At 38.5% G+C, this 24703-nt stretch overlaps 1 protein-coding gene across 4 annotated transcripts in view; it reads right to left on the reverse strand.

Annotated features, from left to right (window-relative positions):
• Positions 1-24703, reverse strand: part of agap3 (ArfGAP with GTPase domain, ankyrin repeat and PH domain 3) — a gene marked incomplete at its 3' end in the record, with an annotated part of 116985 nt that overhangs the window by 33794 nt on the left and 58488 nt on the right. For 3 of the 4 annotated variants that reach the window (XM_079447582.1, XM_079447581.1, XM_079447580.1), the window contains 8 exons: positions 23420-23505; positions 21988-22129; positions 21118-21252; positions 18484-18611; positions 17307-17462; positions 12722-12805; positions 6855-6959; positions 4634-4805 (listed from right to left, as the gene is read on the reverse strand). In XM_079447582.1, coding sequence (XP_079303708.1) covers positions 4634-4805; positions 6855-6959; positions 12722-12805; positions 17307-17462; positions 18484-18611; positions 21118-21252; positions 21988-22129; positions 23420-23505 — 1008 coding nt within the window. Of the gene's footprint in view, positions 1-4633; positions 4806-6854; positions 6960-12721; positions 12806-14967; positions 15031-17306; positions 17463-18483; positions 18612-21117; positions 21253-21987; positions 22130-23419; positions 23506-24703 lie in introns of those variants that run through there. The other variant, XM_079447583.1, reaches the window with a different exon arrangement.

The following is a 24703-nucleotide window of genomic DNA, read 5'->3' on the forward strand; positions in this document are numbered from 1 at the left end:
TGATTGAAATATTGTGATGGTCAATAAACAAACGCACAATACAAGTTTTCACTTCTGGGCTGAGCTAGGCAAAGTCTTGGATAATAATAGACGGAAACTGTTTTACAATGCTTAGGAACATGATACAAAACATTATGTTGAAGTATAAAAGCAGCGCATCTCAAATGATCGTGCCATTATTGAAAGAGGCCGTCGCCAGACTAACCCATGTGGTGGGATGTGATTGAAGGAGATTCAATCCTAAAAGTACATTTCTTCATCCAGACACATTATCAATGCTAATTTAGAAAGATCTCAAACATTTTCAGGTAGACAGATATAAAGAAAACAATAGATAAAGGGAAAGATAGACAGAAAGAAAAAGGGAAAGAAAGACAGAGTGACCAACGGAAAGAACCGGTAAACACAAAGACAGACAGAGAGATAGATTAAAAAAGAGAGACCGATAGACATATCGAGAGATAGATAGACACACAGACATACAGATGGAAAGAAAAAGAGAGAAAGACAAATAAAAAGAGAAAAAAGGGAAAGACAAAGACGGATAGATATAGATATATACGGTATATATAAACAGATATATAGAAAGAGAAAGAACCTCAGAAAGAAAGAAAGAAAGAAAGAAAGAAAGAAAGAAAGAAAGACAGCACGTCAGAAAGACCGACAGGACAAAAGAAAGACAGAAATAAATAAATAATGACAGAAAGAAAGAACGACAGAAAGAAAGGCAGAATGACAGAAGGAAGGAAATAAAGACAGAACGACAGGAAGAAAGAAAGAAAGACAGAAAGAACGACAGAACAAAAGAACGACAGAAAGAAAGGCAGAATGACAGAAGGAAGGAAATAAAGACAGAACGACAGAAAGAAAGAAGGAAAGAAGGAAAGAAAGAAAGACAGAAAGAACGACAGAACAAAAGAACGACAGAAAGAAAGGCAGAATGACAGAAGGAAGGAAATAAAGACAGAACGACAGGAAGAAAGAAAGAAAGAAAGAAAGAAAGAAAGAAAGAAAGAAAGAAAGAAGGAAAGAAAGAAATAACAACAGAACGAAATAAATAACAACAGAACGAAAGAAAGACCGAACGAACAACAGAAAGAAACATAGAAAGAAAATAAGAAAGAACGAACGAGAGAACGAAAGAAAGAATGACAGAACAAGAGAAAGAAAGAATGAATGAAAGAACAACAGAAACAATGAAAGAATTAAAAAAATTAAAACAGAACGAAAGAAAGAAAGACCGAACGAACAACAGAAAGAAATAATGAAATAACGAACGACAAAAAGAAAGAATGAAAGAAAGACATACAGCTAGACGGATAAAGAGACAGACGTAGAGAGCGATAAATGTATAGCCACTAAAAGCATTTAAAAACAGAAAAAGCACACGGTCCAATGACAAGGCTGATGACTTCTGTTAATCAGCCAATCAGCTCACAACATGACATAAGTAACATCACTAGACTCCAGGTATGAAGGACAGGTAAAAGCTCTTCAGAATGACTGAACACACGCAGCTCAGCGAGACGCGCTGTCTCACACCTCCGCACACACACAGCAGATCACAGTCATTGATTAAACCTGATGGGCAGACCCATTAACGCTTTGATATTATATATCTGTCAGCTTGCAGAATGATCATATTTAAAGCGGTTCCGGTGAATACTTAGCAGAAAGATTAGACCGGGCCTCGTCGAGACAGACTCTTTTACTTGCCGACACATGCGTTCATTCATTTGCACTCTTTTTTACTCTCTGTCTTTTTCTCATCCTTACCTTCCCCAAACCCCCCCCAGAGTCCCTAATGGTCTTTAGATCAAGGGGAAGTGTATGAATTACAGACTACAGGGAAAGACGGGGCTCAGCTAGACCACCATGAATGAAAAATTACCCCTTTGTTCCTTTGCATCAATTGCATGCCTAATGAAATCAAAATCAGATTGCATAATCAAGTGTGCGTCCTCCACTCTGCGGAGACCCACTGCGAATCATAACCTTTTCCCTCTCGAGTGGAAATTAACACAATGTTCCTGCACTACGCCTCAGAGTAGAAAAGGGATGTGGAAAAACGGACCGTGGAAAACCGAAGCACGACCGCCGCTATATACATTTATGCATTAAAAATGTAACTTCTATAATGTGAAGTATTTAACAAAAACACTGTTGCTTAACAGTCCAGTGTATGAAATTTAGCGTCGTCTAGCGGTGAGGTTGTGAATTGCAACCAACGGCTCACTCCACCCATAAATATAAAAACTAGATGCCTCATTCAAGCTCTCCAGGCACATAGACGCGTCGCCATGTTGGAACGGTCCACTGACGTCACTCACAGTTTGCTAGAATGCCACAACCCTGCACAGCCATTTTTATTCCCGAAAAATTGGATACAGTTTCGTTGTTGTCAACGTGTTAGTGTAGGACATATGATGTTCGAGTTTACACAACAACAAATATGTTTTCAGGGTTGCCAGATCTGTGAAACTAAATCCTTCATCACGAGCCACGTCCCTAGTCCAAATAACAGAACTTAACATTCATAAATAAAATAATTTTTAGATTGACAGCTATATTAAAAAATCTTTCCTAACTTGTGGATAAACCAAACCGGTTCGACACTTGCAAAGTAAACCAATTTCACTGGAAAGCCACAGACTTGGCAACAGACCAGCTCGAAACGTTCCAATATGGCGGACGACCTAGGTATAGCAGCCCATAGAAACAGATGCTAATGCGACATCTAGTTTTAATCTATGACTCCACCCCTTCTTTTCAAAGCACTATGGTGGCTGACACAGAACTAAGATGTCATGGTTTGGCTTCTTTGCTGAAGAAGATAACATATTTCCAAAACGCGTTTTGTAGAGCAGTTTGTCCGTTTAGGGCCACTGTAGAAACAACATGGCGACTTCCATGTAAGGGGACCCGCGGTGTATGTAGATAGAAATAGCTCATTCTAAGATAACAAAAACATAACCCTTCACTATGTAAGGTCTTTATACACCTCTGAAGAGATTATATTGCATTTCTGTCAATAGATCCTACAAAAAAATGACACAGTCACAACATCTGGACATCTGCTTGAAGGTGCTATTTAAGATCTAATGGCACCAAATTGTTTATTTTTCAACCTTGCCTTCACTCGTCCCTTCACAGTCAACTAAAGGTTAATTACTTGACATCCTGACACCACTTTAAGTTTCAAAGCAGCTTGTGCGGCTTTCCAAACAACTCAGGTTATTCAGCCCATATGTCCCTGTGACTAATAAACTCTCTTCTCCATCCAAGACTGGGCACAGGGCAGAAAACCGCAATTCCCAGAAGCCCTTGCTTGACCTGACCTTAATGTGGCAAAAAGAATGAACCCAAGCTAAGTGATTTTCAGGTCCAGGTCTGTTATGTTTTGGAAGCACAGACGCCAGCTTGCACTGCCCCTGGAGAAAGTTTATTAATTACACCTAAAATCTAATTACACCTTCCCAAACCTCTCCTCTTGATCTCGAATGTCAGAAGTGAAATGAAATCAGTACGTTCATGCTGGGTTAACTACATTTCTTACACTGTACTTGTATATTTGTAATGACAATAAAGTTGAATCTAATCTAATCTAAAGGAAAGTAATATACTTTTTTAAACCCAAAATGTCGGGTTGTTTTAACCCATGGTTGGGTATTATATGAACATTTTTGGGGGTTAATTTAACCCAAAAACCCAAAAGTTGGGCTTGTCCCTTTTTGACCCAACCATGTTAATCGCGATTAATCGCAGCGTTTACATGCAATAAACTCACGATGAATCGTTTGACAGCCCTAATATACTGTATATATAAAATAACCCAGCAGTTTCTGGAAATCCATTAACACTGTACTTTAAAGTCCCTGTGAACCGGAAGTTGAGTGAAATGGTATTTCTAATGAGAAAAATAGTCGTCATGGCTTTCGTCTTTCTCTGCGATTTGATTGGACGTATAAAAACAGCTAATACATTTTGAAATGGAAGGGGAGGAGTTAACGTACATTAACATACTGTACATCATTTAAAATGCATAGTTATAATAGAAAGTAAATGCATTTTAAGATTTTAACAAAGGACAATGGCACGCACATTTTAAAAAGAGAATGCCCCACATTGATAAACTATTTACAGAAAACCTGTGTTGCCAGCATTTTTCAGAGTGTATGTAGTTATCAGCAATAGCCAAGTGACATAGTTTCTGATTTGTAAACAGCGATTCAGTCTTTGCCTTCGGCTATGAGATGTTTTTAATGAGGAGGGGAATTTCAACATGAAGAGAATTTGGATTAGAAACGACTTAATTTGTTACTTGGCAAATAAAACATACAAATTACAAAACGCATTATATGAACATTGCTACAATTCATTATATTGAGATAAATTCTCAATCCTGCTTTCATCATTCTGATGTTTACAGATGTAGGTCAACATATTCATCTCAGAACCTTACATTTTAAACCAAAGCAAGTTTTTCCCTTTGGCATGATATGAACGATATAACCTGGAAAGTATGGGGGGGATTCAAATATTTTAGATAAATTAGATTTTAAGTTGAATACGTTTACAATCTCAATACACAATATACAGTTTAATGAGTTTATAAATCAAAATATTCACTCACTTGCTGCCCCAATACCAAGCTGTAAGGTGCTTCGGTCTTTGGTCAGTCCGTTGGTTTTCGGGCTGGCTGTAGGGGCGACTGTAGACACCGCCCTGGGAGGCCGTTTCCCGGGTACCTTCACCGTCGTCCGCAGCAAATCGATTTCCTTACCGTGGATATTCTGCATGTAATCCTAACACATGAAATTCCAAACTTGAAATAAACTGTTTAAAGACGGATTTAGGATGTATGCATTTGGTAGCCGCATTCATCCAAAACAACTTGCGCTTCATTCAACCAGATTTCCTTCATATGCATGTTCCCTGAGATCAAACTCATGACTTTTACGCCGTTACCGAACCAAATGAACTACAAGAACACAACACGTTCTCATTCGCTTTATTTTAATATTTCATTTGAAATAAGGTTGAGGCGCATGAAAACCCACATTTTCAGATGTTCCGAAGCTTTCAAAAAGCAACACGAATAAACTCGTCCTGCTCCAATCAAACAACCGGCGAGCCCACGCGATCTATTACACCTGTTTCCGCAGATAAGCCAAATTAACATTAACGACTCCAAGCGCGCTCGTTGTCATCTCATCCGGCCCATTCCATTTTCTTGGGAGTTTGCGGCGCGCAAATGGCTTAAACCAAGGTGCAAATCACCCGGCTCAGCACAAAAAAGGCGAGCAGAGATTTCGGCCTGGCAAGACTCCCGCCAACTCCTCTTCACTTTTATTGCGCCCCATAAAGCACTAATTTCTTCAAAAGCCTCCGTACTAATTACCCAGTGAGCGCTCCCATTCCATTTTATTGCTGGAATTAACAGCCAGTTTGAGGCGCGGAAAGCTATTAAGATGTGTGATTAAGCCATATTCAATTAGTTTCTACAAACAATTTAATTGATGTTGCAGACGGAATTAACAGAAGGGGATTGTGGGATGGCTCGGCTGGCTGCGGCGCAAAATTAAACCGCCTTTCTCTCCCTCGCACGCCGCAGATCTCTCTTTGTCTCTCTCGTTGAGCTAAACGAGTGGTCCACAGGTGTCCGGACCCGAACGACTGTAACGGAGATGGTTATGATGCCCACAGTACTGTGTTCCTATTACACACATGACTGGCATTAGATGCCCATTACGGCACTAATCGACACGCGGCCGAGACACGGGTTTGTCTGAGATATTAATTTTGGTCATAGTCCGTTGAGACCTCTTAACGTTACTCGTGTAACGTGTCAAGGTGGGCTGCACTCCAAGTGGATCTTAATTAGCGAACGCTTATTAATTATAAACCTATGGTAAATTTGTTATGAAAATGGGAGGATGGCTGTTTGAGAGACGCGTGCATGCAAATGAGGAACAGAAAGTGGGATTTAAAGAGGTATTAGGACCACGCGGGGGTGCTGACAGAGATAAATGCTCCGTGTGGATCGTCTGCGATGGTCCTGCGGCGACCTGTCCAGAATTTCACTGTATTACGATTTGTTAGATTTAACCAAAGCTTGTTCATTCGTATATATATGTTTTTGTAAAAAATCTGCTGTTTCAAATTGTATTCAATTAAAATGAAAACTTTAAAGAAAAGACCATCTATAAGCTGATGTACTCTTAAAAGTTTACATAAATAATGAATACACACATTTAAACAATAATTAATAATGAATACAGCCCAAAAATATTTAAGATAGGGCTGTCACAATTTTAGATTTTCACTACGCTGTACAACAGTAACGATATTGTCGAAATATTTTTTTATGATTCCATAAGTGAAATTCATCTTTAATATTGTTTATTTTGTGTTTTGTCTGTTATTTGGTCCACAAATCAAGTGTACGGAGGTAGAGAGGCAAACTTTAAGGAATACGATATTACGATGTATAGAATTAACACAACATTGATCATGTGGTTTTTTAATATCACGGTTATCGTCAATTAAAAATGTCCTTGCAGAAACTAGTATTTCAGAATGTATTTAACTAAAAAGCTCACAAAGAACAAAGAAACTCACTGACAAAATATTTATAAATCAATCGTCTAGACGAAGCTTATGTAGGGGTGCAATTGTGAGTCGAATGACAAAGAAGATTCCATCAACCTCAAACATATATTTATAGTTAAAGAATTTTATAGTGAAAAACAAGCAAAAACTCAAACTCTCGTCTGGTTCATTAACTTAAATCATAAGACTGAACCGATTCAATAAACTGAATCAAACTCCAGAACAGGGAAGAATATACTCACATGTAAACTGGGGTGGTACGTGAGCAGGCCGTTGTCACACAATGTGACGTATTTCTTCTTCCACTCCTTATTGAGAGACTTCCCACTCCGTTTTAACAAAATTCCCTGTTTAAGACAAAACCAAATCGAAAATGAGAAACAAGAAACAGTCTTATGAAAAGAAGAGGGTTGATGAGAACAGAAAAAAATATTTATACCGTATGTTTTAAGCGTGTGCTATGGAAAAAACAAGGTACATATCAATTCTTTCTCTTTCTCTTAACAGGTTTTGTTGTGTCTTTTGTTGAAACTGGCAACTCTGTGTTATTGCTCCTGAATGGCGTATCTCTTATTGCTCCCTGAACTCTCTGTAAGTCACTTTGGATAAAAGCGTCTGCTAAATGACTCAATGTAAATAGATGCAACAGATGCATTGTTGTCAACTTTGCATTGATCCTTCTTCCCATTTACCTCTAAAATGTAAAAATATTCCCACATGTCATCACATTATAATGAAGCAGGAGTAGCAGACTTCTCACAAACACATTAACAGTCGTTCACATACAATCAAGATCTATTAACAAAGAGTGTAAACTTTCACAGCAACATTAAAACAAAACAATGCACCCCTACGGAGCCCTGCTCATAACGTGTGAACATTTGCTTGACGTCGAGGAAGCGTTCCTTTGTATCATCGTGTATGTTACCATCACAGTACGATACACACACTACTGGCCAAAACACTTGAGAGAAATGTTGAAAAGGTTTTGATCTGTAATCGTAAACAGAAATATCTTTGTTTTTTATACAAACTAAAATCTTATTTGATAAAAACTTTTCAAACAATAATGTAAGCAGAGCAGTCAATAAGAGCACGGAATAGATGAGAACTACTTCAATATTGTTTTAAAAGCATCTCAACATGACAAGTGAACATTTCGTCATATTCAAGACTACACTCAAGATGATCAAATATAACAGGTTTCATTTATTTGTTTAGATTTTGTTAGTCGCCACATCAAAAAAATTTATATAAGTAAGTGTTTGTAAGCTTTTGATCGTTGACAAACAAACAAACATTATATAATATGCCTTGTTTTGAAAACACTAATATCATTCAAATATTAAACACTGAATATTGATATAATCAATAATAAATATTCTTAAGCTTGTTTGTAGCCTAAATTCTTGAAATAAATCATAAATAATCACATCAATGAATACAGGTTCAAGACCAGCAGATTAAAAGTCTCGGTTCATCTCCTTTGAAACACACAAGTCAGGTCAAGACCCGAGCGATATCAAACAGCAAGAGGGGGTCATTCATGTGCACATATCAGTGCTGTGGTCTTAAAGGAGCCGAGGGGGAGCAAAGGCTAAATCCAATTTGTGCAAAGACTGGTGAACTCTACCAGACCTCTGCGAGCATGAGGATTAGACCCTGTGATCCGAGCTCTTCAAAAGCTTCCAGCTTCTCCCGTCCTCCGCTCCAGGTCTCACCATCACCTCCCACCGTTCTTTAAAAAAAACACTCACCGGCACTTATCCCCTATAAGTCCAGCCAGGACAAACACTCCCCGGTCAGCACTGGAAGTGCACGGAGGATTTTAGGGGTGGGCTGCAGGGGACACGGGGGGTTCGGGTGGCCTGCTTTTGCTTAATTATGGGATTAGGGAAGAATCCTGTGCTCTTTAACACTTCCTGATGGGATTGAGGGAGCGGGAGGGCTGTGATGTGTTAACTGCTCAGCCCCGGCACTGAAGGGATTAATACAGAATACACTAGTTGCTAAACATCAGGTGCTGACCCGGGGTCAACTGGGTATCATGGTGTTTACCCGACAATCAAACCCTAATCCTCTTCTCACCCTGATCTGATCCCTGCGCTGATATTCACGACTAGTGGCCTTCCATCCTCTCCTCCGCCTCACAGATACTCTATATACTCTTTCAAACCGGATCACTTCTGGAGCACGCTCGATCACACTCATCTTTAGGCAATCATTTCATATTAAACATGACATCACAACAAGTCCAAAAAATACAGAAATAAATACAAATGTCATATTTTAACTAATCTTACAACACATATGTAGAGAAAAATTACACGGATTAATCTAATACTACAAAAAAAATGTACAACTGTTTTACAATAGTGTTTTAGCAAAATGTAACTAAATGAAATGAAACAATAATTAATAAGAACAATGCATAATAGATAACAAAATATTATAAAATACTATAATAATAAAAGTAAAATAAATGAAATACATATCTATATTAATTAATTTATATTATATTCATTGACATAACATAAACTGCATATTAATTTATATTAATATATATATATTTGACGTTTTCGCAAAAACAGATAAAGATTTTATTGTGTTCATAAACTGTATTTTCGGACTTTTTCATAAATCAAAACAACCCAACTACAGTTTGATTTATATTAATTGGACGTCACAATAAAAACATGATTTAAAAAAAATATTCAAAAGGGAGTTTCTCTATTTTTGGAAATGAATTATATTCATTTATTCAAATAAATAAATAAAAATATTAATTTGAACAATTATCAACACCATCTTACCAACAATATACAACAAAAAATATTCATAATTTAACATTGTACTTGCTCACATCTGCAAAACTTAAAACTTAGTTTTTTTCTCCAGAAATTGAAAGCTTAGATAGGTCAAGTTTTATTGACATTGCTTTTGACCTCATTTGCTTTCCACAATAAACGTGATGAATATTCTGTCAGTTCCTAAGAAACAGCCATCTGTTAGCAGCACTAGCCTGTCTATTACTCATTCAATAATGTGGATGTTCCTACAGAAGTCATATTGGCCAGACAATCAAATCCATTCAGCGGACAGCTGGCAGAACTCTTCTGTGCGTGTACATGGATGTGACAACGGTCATGGATGCATAAACATGATCAGTACAATCACAGCCCACAGTGTTGAAACAGATCAATGTAGAGGAGAGAAAATATGAGCGTCCCAACTCAATAAACATAAACCATCAGCAGTAGAATTATGAATCTTTTCAATCAAAGGTTAGGGATTCATATTATGGTGTTATAAACGTGTTTTATAGCAATACTAGACAACAAAAACATAAAAAAGACATGTCGAGTAGATTTTATTAAACTTAATACAATTATTATAGAATAAAATGTTTATATTAATATAAAATACATTGTTATAGTATAGCCAAATAGAAGTTCACTTTTATTATAGCCAAATACACACTGGGAGTTAATTTTGGGCCAGGTGTGCGTCTATATAAGCCATTTAATATTCAATTTATGCAATTTGATAACTTAAAAGATGGTAATATCATTGACATACACAGATGTGTCCGATAGATGCTTTACAAAAATAGTACTGTGGTATTACCATGTTTTTCCTAAGAAACATTGATAATATATATAATATAATTATATATATAATATAAACCATCATGTCTACTTTTTATGGGATACGTTAACAATGCTACAAAACACAAAATCAATCTTACTGTAATAAAAAACAATTATCCGCTATTTTAATTGTAATGTATTTATGTATCATAGTATTTGCTGTAGTTTATGCCGATATTTGTCAGTATCAAAGCCATTTTTCTTGAATCCAGTACAAACAAACAAAAGCAAAGCAAAGCTTTCATACACATTACAGTAATGAGGATTTGATAGGGAAAATCTGCTTAATTATCAGAAATAACGAATCCCATTTCCTTCTGGTTTGATTTAAATTGATATATTGCTTACTTATCCTATCGCTGACTATTACATCACATCACGGTCTGTTTGGACAACATTAATATCCAAATGAATAAAACACACACTCCTAAACCTATAGACCCACATGCACATACAGACGTGTCTATCAACATCACAGCCTCAGTTTAGTGGTCATTCGGAGAAATAAAAGGAAAAGAGGGATCTTACTGGGATGAAACACAAAAGGTTTGTGTTGACAGTCCCTCTGTGTCACCCCTGAGCTACCGCTGCTATTGTTGCTCTTATTTACCATTTTTACTGATTGGGAGGGGTGTGGGGGGGTCCACAGTGTGTAATTTGCCCGGTGGGAGGTAATTATACTCCCATGGTACTTTGATCTTCCTGACTGTGCATTTGACTGGCCGGGCAATCAGGCGCATTGAAAAGTATCCCACCCCGGCCAGCATCCCCCCTCCTCTTCTCTCTGTGAGTATCCACTACAGACAAACAGATTACAATGGCCGCTCTTAAAGAGATAATCTTGAAAGCCGGAGTGTAATCGATGTACAATGGAGGTAAAGTAAAGAAGGCTGACGGAGGATATAGACATGTGATATGCGAACTCTTACCCCCCCCCCCTCACCCACTTTCATCCCATGCATTTACTTATACATTTCTATACAGCTCAAGATAGAAATTCAATCACGAACACTACAACGTAGACTAAATTAAGTTCTGAACCCTAACCCTAACTCCGGAACGACATTTATAAACTGTTATTGTAAATTATCGGAAAATTTAGAAGAATAAACTGGCGTTAAAAATGGCATTGGTCTTTATTAAAAATGACTATTTGGATTATTTCTAGATTATATGAAGCGGTTGCATTAAAGTGCTTTCAGGGGTCAGGATTTGCATGTGCTTCTTGTCACCGGATTGAGGTGAGTTCAGTGTGACGACACTAATCTCTGGCAGGGGTTAAAGGTTAGGGTTCATTTGTAAATTGAATCCGAGGTTTAAATGAGAACAAATGAAGGAACAACTTCACAAAAGAAAAATAAATATTTGACAGCTACTGTGTCGAGCACTAGCGCTAATTACAGAAATCAAGAAACAACCTTAGACGAGATGTTTGTACGTGAGAGAAATACATTTCCTTTCTTTAACGGAACAAAAATCTCTGAATGCAATAATGTTAAATGATGCAGAATTCAGTACAGCACGGTTGTATTCATTCACATAACATCAACAAAAATACTTCTACAGCTTCTATTCATTTTTTAATTCCAGTATTTACATATTAGTCAATGCATAATACACTTGAAGTGTTGTATTGGCATTCACTTACATTAACAACATTTATAAAAACTGAAATCGATATTTCTCATTGTTATCTAATGCATTTTCAAGTACACCTTTACTATCCATAATTCCCCAACATTATTCATCTTTTAATTAATTACAAATATAACTACATTTGAAATTTGACAAGACAGTTCAAATCTGTTAATTCCCTTATAAACGCTAACAATGGTTTTACTACACTTAAAGCAAAAAAAGCCTACTATAGTAAAACCATGTTTTTGCCAATAGTAATCAATACACCAAACAAAACACGGTTACAGTAAAAATACCATTTCGTTAGGGAGTATTTACTATAGTGCATTACATTAGGTCACAAAAATTACTTAGTTTTATTGTCATATTAAGGATTAAGAAGTCGTTCGTTGTCATGCATAACTGACAACATAACACAGTAAAGTAAAACCACACCGAATATAAACTAACTTCATCCAGTGTTACACTGACATCTGCTGGTGATAAAGAGGAACTGCTGGGGACACAATCATTTACCTAAAACTGTTGTTTAAAATCAATAAAGTTTGTATGCTCTTATACTGGCAAATAAACACTTTTCATTTCATACACTTCCACTGCTTTCATAACCCTGGAAGACTATAACTAAATCTAGCACACATTAGTGGATTCAAGCAAAAGACGATATGACTAATTTATGAGCCCTTTCACTAGTACAGACCACCTAAAACAAACAGTTTCTGAACCCTTTGACTACTTTTGTGTGAATAAAAAAAGAAAATGAGCCCTAACAAGCAAGATACTTACCTCATATAAAAAAGACTACAAATGCTGTGACGTACCTGTTTGATGGGAATGGCCCTTCCACTGCCTATACTGTCAGTTTTACTCTCATTGCTCTTTGTCTGATCGCTGGCTTTCCTCGACTGCAAAGAAACAAGAAAATAAGTCAGTCTGATGACGGGAGCATGAAGACATGTTGAGATGGGGATGTGGAGGGTGTGTGTGAGTTGTGCCTTAACTCTAGTGTGTGTGCAGTGAGGCGTGTATTCGTGTGCTGTGTGGATAACGAAAAAATGGCAATAAAACCAACCAAACGAACAAAAACGAACAAACATCTCGGTAGGCCCAAAGAAACGCGCAAGCAAAACGGTGCAAACATACAGCAGCACATTAAGCGTGCAGTATAAATAGATATTTACAAGAAATAAACGACAGACCAGAGGACGGACACACAAAACAAAACACCAACGTTCGACCAATAACAAAAACACAAAGTTAAACCCCCCAAGAGCTCTTTTTGTGATCTTTGGCGCCTCCTTGTGGCTTTACCAACCACAGAAAGGTCAGTGAAAGAACAATAAATGCAATTTCTTTTGCAAAAGAAAACAAAAGAGAGAACGGGTTAGCAGGGGAAAAGCGTTGGAAATCATTACATCGTGTCTCCACCTGTTGAAATCTGCTAAGAACGGTCATGTTGTACAAGAAAAGAACCAGAGTTAGGGTCAGGTGGTTATACAAACATATCAAAAGCATTACACTTGTAAGAACAGAAGAAATAAAGACGTTCATCATTTTCAATCGCATCTCTGCATCCGGGCTGCAAAATCCTGTGAAGGAAACGTTAGCTCACTTTCTCACGATATATTGAGAATAAAAACAACCCATGTACAATCATAACATAACGCAAGCACTCATACCCGACAAACAAAGTCATGGCCTCTCATACACAACAAGATGAAGCGCTCGCTCGCAAATGGAGTTTCATCTACTCAAAAAACAAGCACGCCGGTGTTCTGTTTCAACAGTTTATTTCATTTTGATATATACAGACACCATACAAATCAAGTCACAGGTTTACGTGGAAATAGTCAACAGGCAGAGCCACACATTGCAGTTCCCACAAGAGAGAGTTCGACTAAAGAGGCGCTGTTTCATATATCTCATATATGTATAGAATATACTTTCTATAGAATACCATTGGAAATCAAATTCAATACAAGATATACGGCAGTCTATATTTGTCCATTATTGAATGATATAAAAAAAAAAGAAACAGTGTGCAATGCATGGGACAGGTCATTTAACCACATCGTCATGGAAACAAAAGGAAATAATTACCAAAAACTATAATAAAAGAAATGGCTCCGGGTTACAAAGAGAGATACTACATTCATACAAGTCGGTGCAACACATCAACCGTCTCTACCCCTGTCTAAATTTATGAAGGCCTTCATATTATTCAAGCTTCACACAGAGAACAACGAAATCGCGTCCGGACGTCGCCGTAGCGCCCGTATCACCGAAAAACAATGCGGCTTTATAAACTTCTCATAACGCTATGTGACGTCTCAGGGCGTCGTATTAGTTTCACAGTTAGTTTTGGCACGTGGGGCAACACAAACAAGCTATGGCATCCTTTTGGATTCACATCTTTTGTCAAAGGATCTGTTGCTATGCCGATAGTGCAGCATCAGCACCTCGACTAGCATCACACTCGAGTACGATGCGGTTTACAAAGCCACAGTCTCGTTAATAAAGGAGAAACAGCGACGCTTAGCGAGGCACGATTCTGCTGCGCTCGGTGTGAAGCGTGACTACCTGCGAACTACTTTCAAACAGATCTCGACACAGAACTCAAAACAGGGACAGGCAAAAAAGAAAACAAAGAGAAATAAAGCTGAACAAACAGAGAAAATCTTGGAAAATGGTTTGGAGTTATCGCAAAAGGCAGAGTAAAAGTTCTGTTCAAAGTTCGTCCGAAAGCATCCTGGGGTCGGTTTCTTTTTCTCTTTTTAATTTGGGGTGGAGTCTGTGGCTATTGTCCGGGAAAGGATAAATATTTAGCGATAAAATGTCTGATTATGGTCGAGTTCAACATAATCTGGTAACGTAAGTCTTTAAAACTGTCCAACCAATGTCCTCAAACATGTTTCCAAGAAAGCCATGGCGATACCCACAATGCAATGCAGGCATTTAGAGGGCGCTTGGCGTGGTCTGCGTGATTTGTTTTTCACAGCCTCAGAGCATTGAGGACCCCCTCCCATAATGCATTGCGGTCATACCACCAACACCACAGAGGGCTCGTCTAATTGAGCAGAAGCTGGAAAGCCCTTTTAGTTGAAGAAAGGTTGGAAACAGAAGAACATATCTGGAAATATCGACAAAAACAGTTTAACACGGGGCGTGGACAGGTTGTAGAGGGAAAAAAAGACAAATTGATCGCAAAAATGATGGACATCTATAAAAGAGATGGCACATGATCATTGGCATTTTACAGGGCAGGATAGTGATGATGTTTACAAAATGAATGAATAAATCAAATGCAAAACCCTTCATCTGATCTGTGCTTTCATATCATAAAAAAATGAACAGATGCCACGTGAAGGACAAAGATTTCACAATGATCATTTTAGGTATTGTGGAAGCACTATGCTCGGTTTTCTGTCCTCTGCTGACCTCTAGTGGCAAAGACACACACTTATGAAATGATATTAATAAAGCAATAAGCCCCAAGAAGCAGCGGGCTAAAGTGAATTTCAGGGCGTTGTGGCACGAGTCATTAAAACTCCTTTAGCTGTTATAAAATGTCCTCGTAACCCACAACTCCTTGGGGCTTATTGCTTTTATAAAACGGTTATTCCATATGCGTAGCAAATAAAGTGATATTTAGGCTGTGTAATGTGGTCAGCAGTTTTAATCCGGGCTATTTTATAACGGCTTGGAACTCGGCTCAACCAATCAGAATCAAGCATCAGAACTGACCGTTTTACAATGAGAAATAGAGATGAATTATGGGATGATGGGAAATATTACTAAAGCGCCACTGTTCTTTTTTTATTATTCAATAATTATCTGTCTTTCATCTTTATAAAGTTTAAAATATCAATAACAAAATATTTAATTTATGGCTTTCTTTATATATAGCTAGTCAATGTTCAAGATGGAAAAAATGATTAGTTACTGCAGTTGGGGAAAAACTTCTTTTCAATTCTAACGTCAGTTCAATTTATTGGCAACTGACCTTTTTGGGGTGACCGCACGAATTGGTTTTATTTTGAAGACTTTTTTCTACAAAAGTCGAGCGGTGGTGACTAACACAACCAAAATGGAGCGCGTGGCCACTCTTGACTTTGAACAACGATACAGTATCTAACATAAAACAAGATAAATAAAATAAAATATGCGGCCAGAAGCCCGGCTAGCAAGACAAAACGAAGGCTTTCCTCATTTATGCATGCTATTTCTGAAGATTTACCCTCGGAGTGTCTGAATGTACCCAATTGCCTATGAGATGATCGGTTACACATGTCGTAGAAGGGAGAATAAGTGAGCGATCCAGCCGTGAGCAGCCATCGTATCCCAGGCCGTCTCCAACAGGTGTTTGTAGAGAGGCTGCTCGGCCCCTCCCTCTTCCCCTCGGACTCCTCCCACCCACCCCTCATCCCGCCCACCCGTGAGTCTGGTTCAAGGCTCCTCAGAAGGTCATGAGTTGAAACTCCCGCTCGCTCTGCCACTCGGGCACCCAGACGGGATAGGTGGCGTGCTTCGGCTCCATCACGCGCACCGGGAGAGCATCGTGTCTCGCGTGGACGGGGTTTGACACTACCTAGCAGGGGGGAGGCAGAGACAGGACAGGGGAAGCTAGCACATGAGCCGCCACAGCTGCAGCCAATCACCTTGCGCCATCCAAATTTGATTGGGGAAAACTGATTCTTGAAGGCGATTGGCTGAATGAACAAATGTGGATCTTGACTGGTTAGATCGGAGATGGTGGTGTTGCTAGTACAGTGTGTGTGGCTCTGCCGCTCTTTGACTCCAGCAGAAAGACACGCTAGGTGAATGTCTGTTAAAGAAGAAAGGGGGCGGGGCTTGCATGGGAATTTGGCAGATTGACACAGTGAAATTAGGAGGGGCGGGGTTAAAAAAATAGGTCTTTCCCTTGATAAGTAGCGGGGAGGGCAAGTATTCAAAAGCTAAGATACTTCTCTTGGCGTTAAGCTTTGTCAGTGTATAGAAAAAGAGGACGAACCCTAAAACAATTAATGTAACTCATCCTAAAAAATCTTTCATTCTTTTATTATTCTATCCTCCCACGTTTACTAAAATATGTAGCTATGAAAAGCATGTTGTCATGCGCTTCTGTGATAGCAGAGGCAGGAGGGATGTGGTTACACTCGTCTCCGTACCTCCCTCTTGTGGTCAGAGATGATATTGCACTCTCTTGCTTTGCCCTCCACTGCCCTGGGTGGGGGGAGAAGGGGGTGATTTGGGTACCTAAGGGCAGATCCACTCACTGCAGACCTAGAAACAGCTTCTCTGGCCGTGTTCGAGCGATGGGCTGCTGGGAGATCTGCAGTCAGGGGACGTCCAGCACTCTCAGTAATGGGAGTGCGTGGTGCTCTGCATTAGCTGCCTCATACTTACTGTGAAGATGTTGGAGCGCCGTTTGGACTGCTTGCGGATGGGTGTGGGAGTGTTGGAGGCGGCCACCGTCTCGATGCGCATCTCTCTCTGGCTTATGCTGGGGGTGGAGGGAACGGAGGAGGAGTAATCGTTGAACGCGCCTCCCCCGTTAGCAGCCTGGAAGAGGATAGGTAGGTAGGTAGGTAGGTAGGTAGGTAGGTAGGAAGGTAAGTAGGTAGGTAGGTGTAGGTAGGTGTATTAGGAAGGTGTAGGTAGGGGTAGGTAGGTAGGTGTATTAGGAAGGTGTAGGTAGGGGTAGGTAGGTGTATTAGGAAGGTGTAGGTAGGGGTAGGTAGGTGTAGGTAGGGGTAGGTAGGTGTATTAGGAAGGTGTAGGTAGGGGTAGGTAGGTGTAGGTAGGGGTAGGTAGGGGTAGGTAGGTGTATTAGGAAGGTGTAGGTAGGGGTAGGTAGGTGTAGGTAGGGGTAGGTAGGTGTATTAGGAAGTAGTAGGTAGGTGTAGATAGAGAGAGCGAGAGAGACACAGAGAGAGAGACAGAGAGAGAGAGAGACCGAGAGAGAGAGATAGAGACACAGAGAGACAGAGAGAGAGAGAGAGAGAGAGAGATAGATAGAGAGATAGATAGAGAGAGAGAGAGAGAGAGAGAGAGAGACAGATAGAGAGAGCGAGAGAGACACAGAGAGAGAGACAGAGAGAGAGAGAGACCGAGAGAGAGAGATAGAGACACAGAGAGACAGAGAGAGAGAGAGAGAGAGAGAGATAGATAGAGAGATAGATAGAGAGATAGATAGAGAGAGAGAGAGAGAGAGAGAGAGAGAGGGAGAGAGGGAGAGATGGAGAGATGGAGAGATAGATAGTGAGAAAGAAAGTGAGAAAGAAAGTGAGATAGATAGATGAGAAAATAAAAGCAGACAGACAGACAGATGGGGAGAGAGAGACAGACAGACAGAGATGCAAGCAGAAAAGAAATAGGGAAAAGCAAACAGAGAGAAGAGAGCAGGAGAGATGCAGTAAACACAATATTATCAGTATGATTGCAGACTGACTGTTGACAGGCAAAACATTCATTACAGACTCATTGAAAGCAATTATTTGCATTATTTACGTTACAATATTATTTTATCACAAATGTTGCAGGTTCAGATCCCAAACGGAAGTGACCCATGGCCCAGACTCACCTGATTGATGTGTACAGAGGGGATGGACGCGGCCGGCACAGATGAGTGGCTGGGGGAATTGGGCAAAGATTTGCACGGACCAATCGAGAGCTGCTGTTTTTTCCTCAGGGCCACAACCTTTTGAGCAACTGAAATCACACACACACACAAGTGTTGAGACCATGAACACTATATAAAACATGTTGTGTCATCATTAACTAATATGGGACAAAATCCCTCATGACGACAAATGATACACACTGTGCTTTTTATTTTCAAACTGGACTATAGACTAAACAAACCAAACCAACAAACACATCATGTTAAGTTCAAATATGGTGGCACGTCTATATATACATTATATACAGGCTGTCAACTGATCTGAATGTTTACGATAATACATGACATCAGTCGCTAAATAACCTACAAATAATAAACACAAATATGTTTATTTCCGCTTCAGACGACATGTATGAAGCCAGTGGAGTCATTAGTATTACTTTTATGATAGATGGATGTGTTTTTGGAGCTTCGCCATTTTGGATGCCATAAAAACACAGCATTTTTATATAAAATTATTTTTTGTATTTGACTGAAGAAAGGAAGATATAAATGTGGGATGTTTTGGGTGAGAAGCTACTCATGTACAAAACCGGATCAAAGAAAAAGGCAAGTGCCAGAAAACAAGACAGTTCTGGTTCACAAAGCAGATGATGTGGATGTCTGCGAGAGTTCTTCAGAGAGCTCACCGTCTCCAGACAACGAACGCTTCTCTGTCTTTTAATTATTTCAAATGGAGCCCGAGGAGACAATTACACACAGGAGAAAAAAGCAACCCTCACCGCCCCGGCAATAAAAGCAGTTCTGAGAGGAATCTATTCTGACAACCATTGTATTGGAGAGCGACGGTACTGTACAATAAAAAGACTTAAATTATGGCATGGACGTATAGCGCAGCGGCACTGCTGAATGGTAAAGACTCATGGAATGTATTTCTGAGTGCTATAAAGAAATCTAGGTGCAGTATTTCTAGGTGCTGTAAACCCTCTTCACCTCTGCCCCGTGTGGGCTGATTTCTGGAGCATATTCGCCAAAACGTTCAAGCACGCTGTGCAAGTGGGAGGAAGAGAAGCGTACGAGTGAACCTGGACTGCTACTGATATCCCGACGGTTTCAAAGATACTTCAACAAGAACATAGACACCAAAACAAAATAAAGGAAAATGAACATAATGCTTTGCCTGCTGAAAAAACAATAGGAAGCGTCAGATATTCTAATAGTTTCCGTTATAATACCATTATGAATCACAAAACTCCTTTTTGCAGTGTGTAGGGAATGATTCCAAAAACTATAGAAACCATTAAAGAAGTTATAAAGGTTTTATGGTTTTAAGAAGATTTGTATTGTTTTTAATGGAAACTATAATGGTTCTACTGGTATGTGATGGAATCCATTTCGTAATGGTTTTAATGGAAAAAGCTAATGGTTCATAATGGTATTTTAATGGAAAACAATAGATTTTCTGTAATGGTTTCTATGGGGTTTCTATAGTTTTTTCAGCAGGGGACAAAAAACAATAGAAACCATTAAAGAAGTTATATTGGTTTAAAGGGATTTGTACTAACTTTAATGGAAACTGTAATGGTGTCTACTGGTATGCGATGGATTCTAATGGTAGGATGTTAAATCCTACTGGAATAATGCCCAAAAACACACTACAAAAATGAGTTTTGTAATGGTTTTAATGGAAAAAGCCAATGGTTCATTATGGTATTTTAATGGAAACCATAAGAATTTCTGTAATGGTTTCTGTTGGGTTTCTATAGTTTTTTTTTCAGTAGGGATAACATCCCACCAATAGAAATCATTAAATACCAGTAGACACATTTATATAGTTGCCATTAAAACCAAAACAATTCCCATTATAACCATTCACATGTTCGTTTGTGTTTTAAGCAGGGTTCTGTTGTTTTTGTTTAGCAGGGTTGTTCTGCGCTGCTACAAAAGACTGAGAGATACAAAAGCAAGTTTTAGAAAAAATGACAATATGATTTTCTATGAAGCCTTTACACACGGTGCAATAAAAAAGAAAAGTATTCATCTTGCGTTATAGTTGTATTCAGGTATAAATCTTACCTTTAAAGTTTGTTTAGCTTCCACTCAATTATCTGTCACCACAATCCTTTTAATTCAATACATAACATAAAAAAATGTAGTAACTCATTTCTAAACCTGTAGGCTATTAGTCAACTCATAATATTTAAGAGATTATAAAGAGATAATGTCATGTGTTATTCGCATTCAACTCTTGAAAGGTGTAACCGAGAGTGATGTAACTGTGGTTTCAATTATTTATGAAAACATAATGTTAAGCAATTAAGCTCTCTGGAAAATTGTAATGCTTTGGACTGCGTTGTGTTCTAGGAACGTATCCCCAGACCGCCTAACCGGCACAAACAATATCTGCAAACTTAAAGATACAGATCATGACTTTCTTACAAAAGAAGATATTTTGAAGAGCGTTGATAACCAAACAACACTGGACCCAGTGACTTCCATCATATGGAGACAAAACCACGGAGACATTCCTCAAAATATCTTCTGCTGTGTTTAAGCGTCAAATACAGAAACATGCTTCAGGAACTTCAGGCTCACCGTCTTGAAAGACTCTCTCCACATTAAGGCCGTAGGTGGAGCAGGTCTCATAATACGTGGAACGCTTCAGGTCGTTGGACAGTTTTCGAGCCCGGGCGTCATCGATCACTCTGGGGTTTGCGGCACTGATGGCGTCTTGAGAGAAAGACAACAGCGTAATGTGTGAATGTGTGAAACAAACAAAAAAACGTGTGGAAATGATCCACAGAAAACGGGCTTTAATCTTCATGGGAATGAGAGTTTTCAAGCCATTTAATGTTGATATAATTTAGTATATCTTTGTATTTTAAATGGTCATTAATTGTCACAAAAAAGCCAAAACACAAAAAGTAAATGTTTAACATTTCATTCTTTTCTATCGCCGTCTCCGTTTAAAACATATAACCACAGCTGACTTTACACATATCTTTATGTGTGTCGAAGCCAAATGACACAAACTGACATTCAATACTCAAATTATAAATCATTGTTATAATCTTACCATTGTGAACTTTGACATAAAGTTGTATTGTACTATCTTTTGCGCAGACTTTAAACAAAAAAAAGTTACAGACATCATCTTTAATCCAAAACAAAAAGTTTTTTTCCTTTTCATTTGTTGACTTTAACATTTCTGGAAAAATGCATTAAAGCTGTTTAAAGTTTTTAATGATCTCTTACTTTTTTCCCCATCAAAGTGTAATTTGCATACAAGGTCTTGTGAATACTTGAAGAAAGAGCGTTTCCTTTATAAACAAGCTTAGTTCTTCCAGCTTCCTGCCTTAATGAGTTTCTTCGGTATGACGGAGCACATTTTATCACCTTTCCAAGGCAGTAAATACAGAGCTGTGTTAACAAAGAGTTCATTTCATCTGTGGTGTTATGACTCACCCTGCGTCCCCACCAGCACCATGGGAACCTCCGCCGCGTTCCTGTAGCTGGAAAGACGCAGGAAGTAGTTATAAACCGTCTGGAAGCTGATCTCATCCTCCAAACTGAAGACAAACACCACAGCGTCCACCCAGGCAGCGAACTGAAACAAGCAAACATGATATTATACATTTTATTTATTTATTTTCTGTTTTTCTTTTAGAATAACATTTAATTTAATAGATAGTTTTATTGGACGCGCACGATGGCCCGAAGTTAACATCCGGTGTGTGTTTGGTTATAATATAACAATTTATTTTACATTTCATTTATATTACTGGATATTTATTATATTCAAAATTAAAACTTTGAAAATGTTCATATATTAAAATAAAATATTGGCTTAAATATTAAAACAAAATCGATATTAATAATAAACTGAAATAAGTTTAAGGCAGTAAAAATGTTAATAATACAATTTAACTATTACAATTATATCAATTATAAATAAGAAATAGATTTTGTATAATAAATTATAATTATTAATTAGTATTTATAATAAAGACCAAAGATTGCTACAAATTTAACTAAATATAAAACAAAAACATCTTGAAATACAAGCTAATTAAAAATATTAATGTTGATTAATTAAATATAAATCGAAAATTAAAATAAAATCTAATAACTCTGATGAGGGACTGTACATTTTAAATGCCTAAAATGTGAATTTTGTCAATGTTTTAAAATACACTAGTACACTAAAAAACTTTAATTTTGGTTTTATTGGGTCCCTCACAGCTGCAGAAGACAAATATGTGTCCAGTAACTGAGCATTTCACAGCCCGGAGACACATGCTCATCGACGTCTGCTTGAACTTTTAAGGGCTGTACTACAAATTCTTTGTAGTAATTTGCATTCTAATCAATTTCTCATTACCATAAAACCAGCAAAACGGAACACAGACGAACAGAGATTAATTATCGCCTCTATTCCACCAGGAGCGACGCTGCCAGAAAACTTTCACTCGAAATCCCACAACACAGGAGGCGAGCGCTCGTCCCCGTTCACTCCACTGCCACCAGCACCATCACGCTATAATTACACGGAGCCGCAACAAAACCTGAAAACAGGGCCACCGTGAAACGTCCCGGAGAGACGTTTGGTAAACGCACGCCATTGTGACGCCGACTGTGTCGAATGGGGATTTGTTGACACGTTTACGGATATTTTAACAGCTATTTTATCTCGGCTCTCAACTTGCAAAAAGTCTCACTTCCGAGATATTGTAGTGCAATCTCAGCATGCAACCCTGAAGGACATAACACACTTTCAGAGATTAGGCCATTTATTTACATAAACTACATTTACATTTCCAGACAACATATGTAAGTTTAAAAGGGACAGTTCTCCATTAATGACTCCTTCCAAAGGAACGAAAGGAGATGCCGGTACCTGTTGTTCTGGTGGTCCACCTTCATCTCTGATCAGCAGAAGATAACTCTGTCCGTCCACCACGATCTCCTTTTTAAACCGTCCTCCTGCAAGAACAACGATGACATTAAGGATACCGTTTACATCATCTTCCCCTCTGACGTTCATTTACGTCAGCGGCATCAAACCGTTTGAAGCAACTCCCCTGAGGAGTCACTCAAAGCAAATTTCAACAAAAGCATGCTTCCAATTTTCAAGTAACAAGTCTTGTGTCAGTTGTGAAGTGGTGAAGCAGGGGATTGTGGGATAGCGGACGAGAGAGAGAGAGAGAGAGCAGGTGGGGTGCATGTCTTAACATGAGTTTATGATTAAACGCAGCGGAGTGCCGCCCATCTCTCCCGCTGCTTTATACAGCACTTGAAAAGATCCGCAACTCATAAATAAAACAAGTAAATAGATTAAGTTTGATATGAAATCGAACAACGTTCTAATGAAAATATCTCAAGTCACACCATTTATACTACTTAAAATCTATATAACCAAAAGCCTGGGGTGCATGCCACAGAAAATCCTTACTTTCAAGTTCAGTGACCCCGGAGTCAATTGGAGATAAGAATGAAGAACAAGTGTATTAAAGCAGAGCCGGTGAGGGATGTTATTAATAGCAGCTCCGCAGGAACAGAACAGAACATAATCCCATCTGGAATTTCCATCCAATAACTGAGATATTCACTACACAGCCATTATGCCAAGAACATACAGTATATTTAATTTGTCTACCGTACCCCAATACTGAGAATCAATGTCCCAAACGCTGTGCGCTGAACCCATGAGAAAGAAAAATCACAGATGAGATCGCTTTAATATCTCTATTATTTCTTCTAGACATCAATGGGAATGTCAATGAAGTTCTGCATCTCAGATATTTCTCCTGAGAAAAATCTCACAAATCTCTCCATTAAAGTTTCAGAAGAGACGTCAACACTGTCAGTGTTAACATGGGCAACAATAATCTGATATTAACACGATATCGGCCGCTCGATTATGACACAAATAATAGGGATCTCAATATTGGCCAAAATAATCACGATTATGATTTAACACGTTTACTCATTAACCGTTACAACAACATAGAAAATATTTTGTTTTTGTAATTGATGGAGGACAAAATTGCCGATTACGATGTTTGTCAATAAATGAAATTGTGGTTCATGGGACGTAATGACGTTTGCCATCAATCTTACTATGTAGTGTAACATGTAAAACGGGAACATGAAAGTATATTGTTAAAACAACTCATGAAAA

Source organism: Barbatula barbatula (assembly GCF_947034865.1).
Source record: "Barbatula barbatula genome assembly, chromosome: 23".
NCBI lineage: Eukaryota > Metazoa > Chordata > Actinopteri > Cypriniformes > Nemacheilidae > Barbatula > Barbatula barbatula.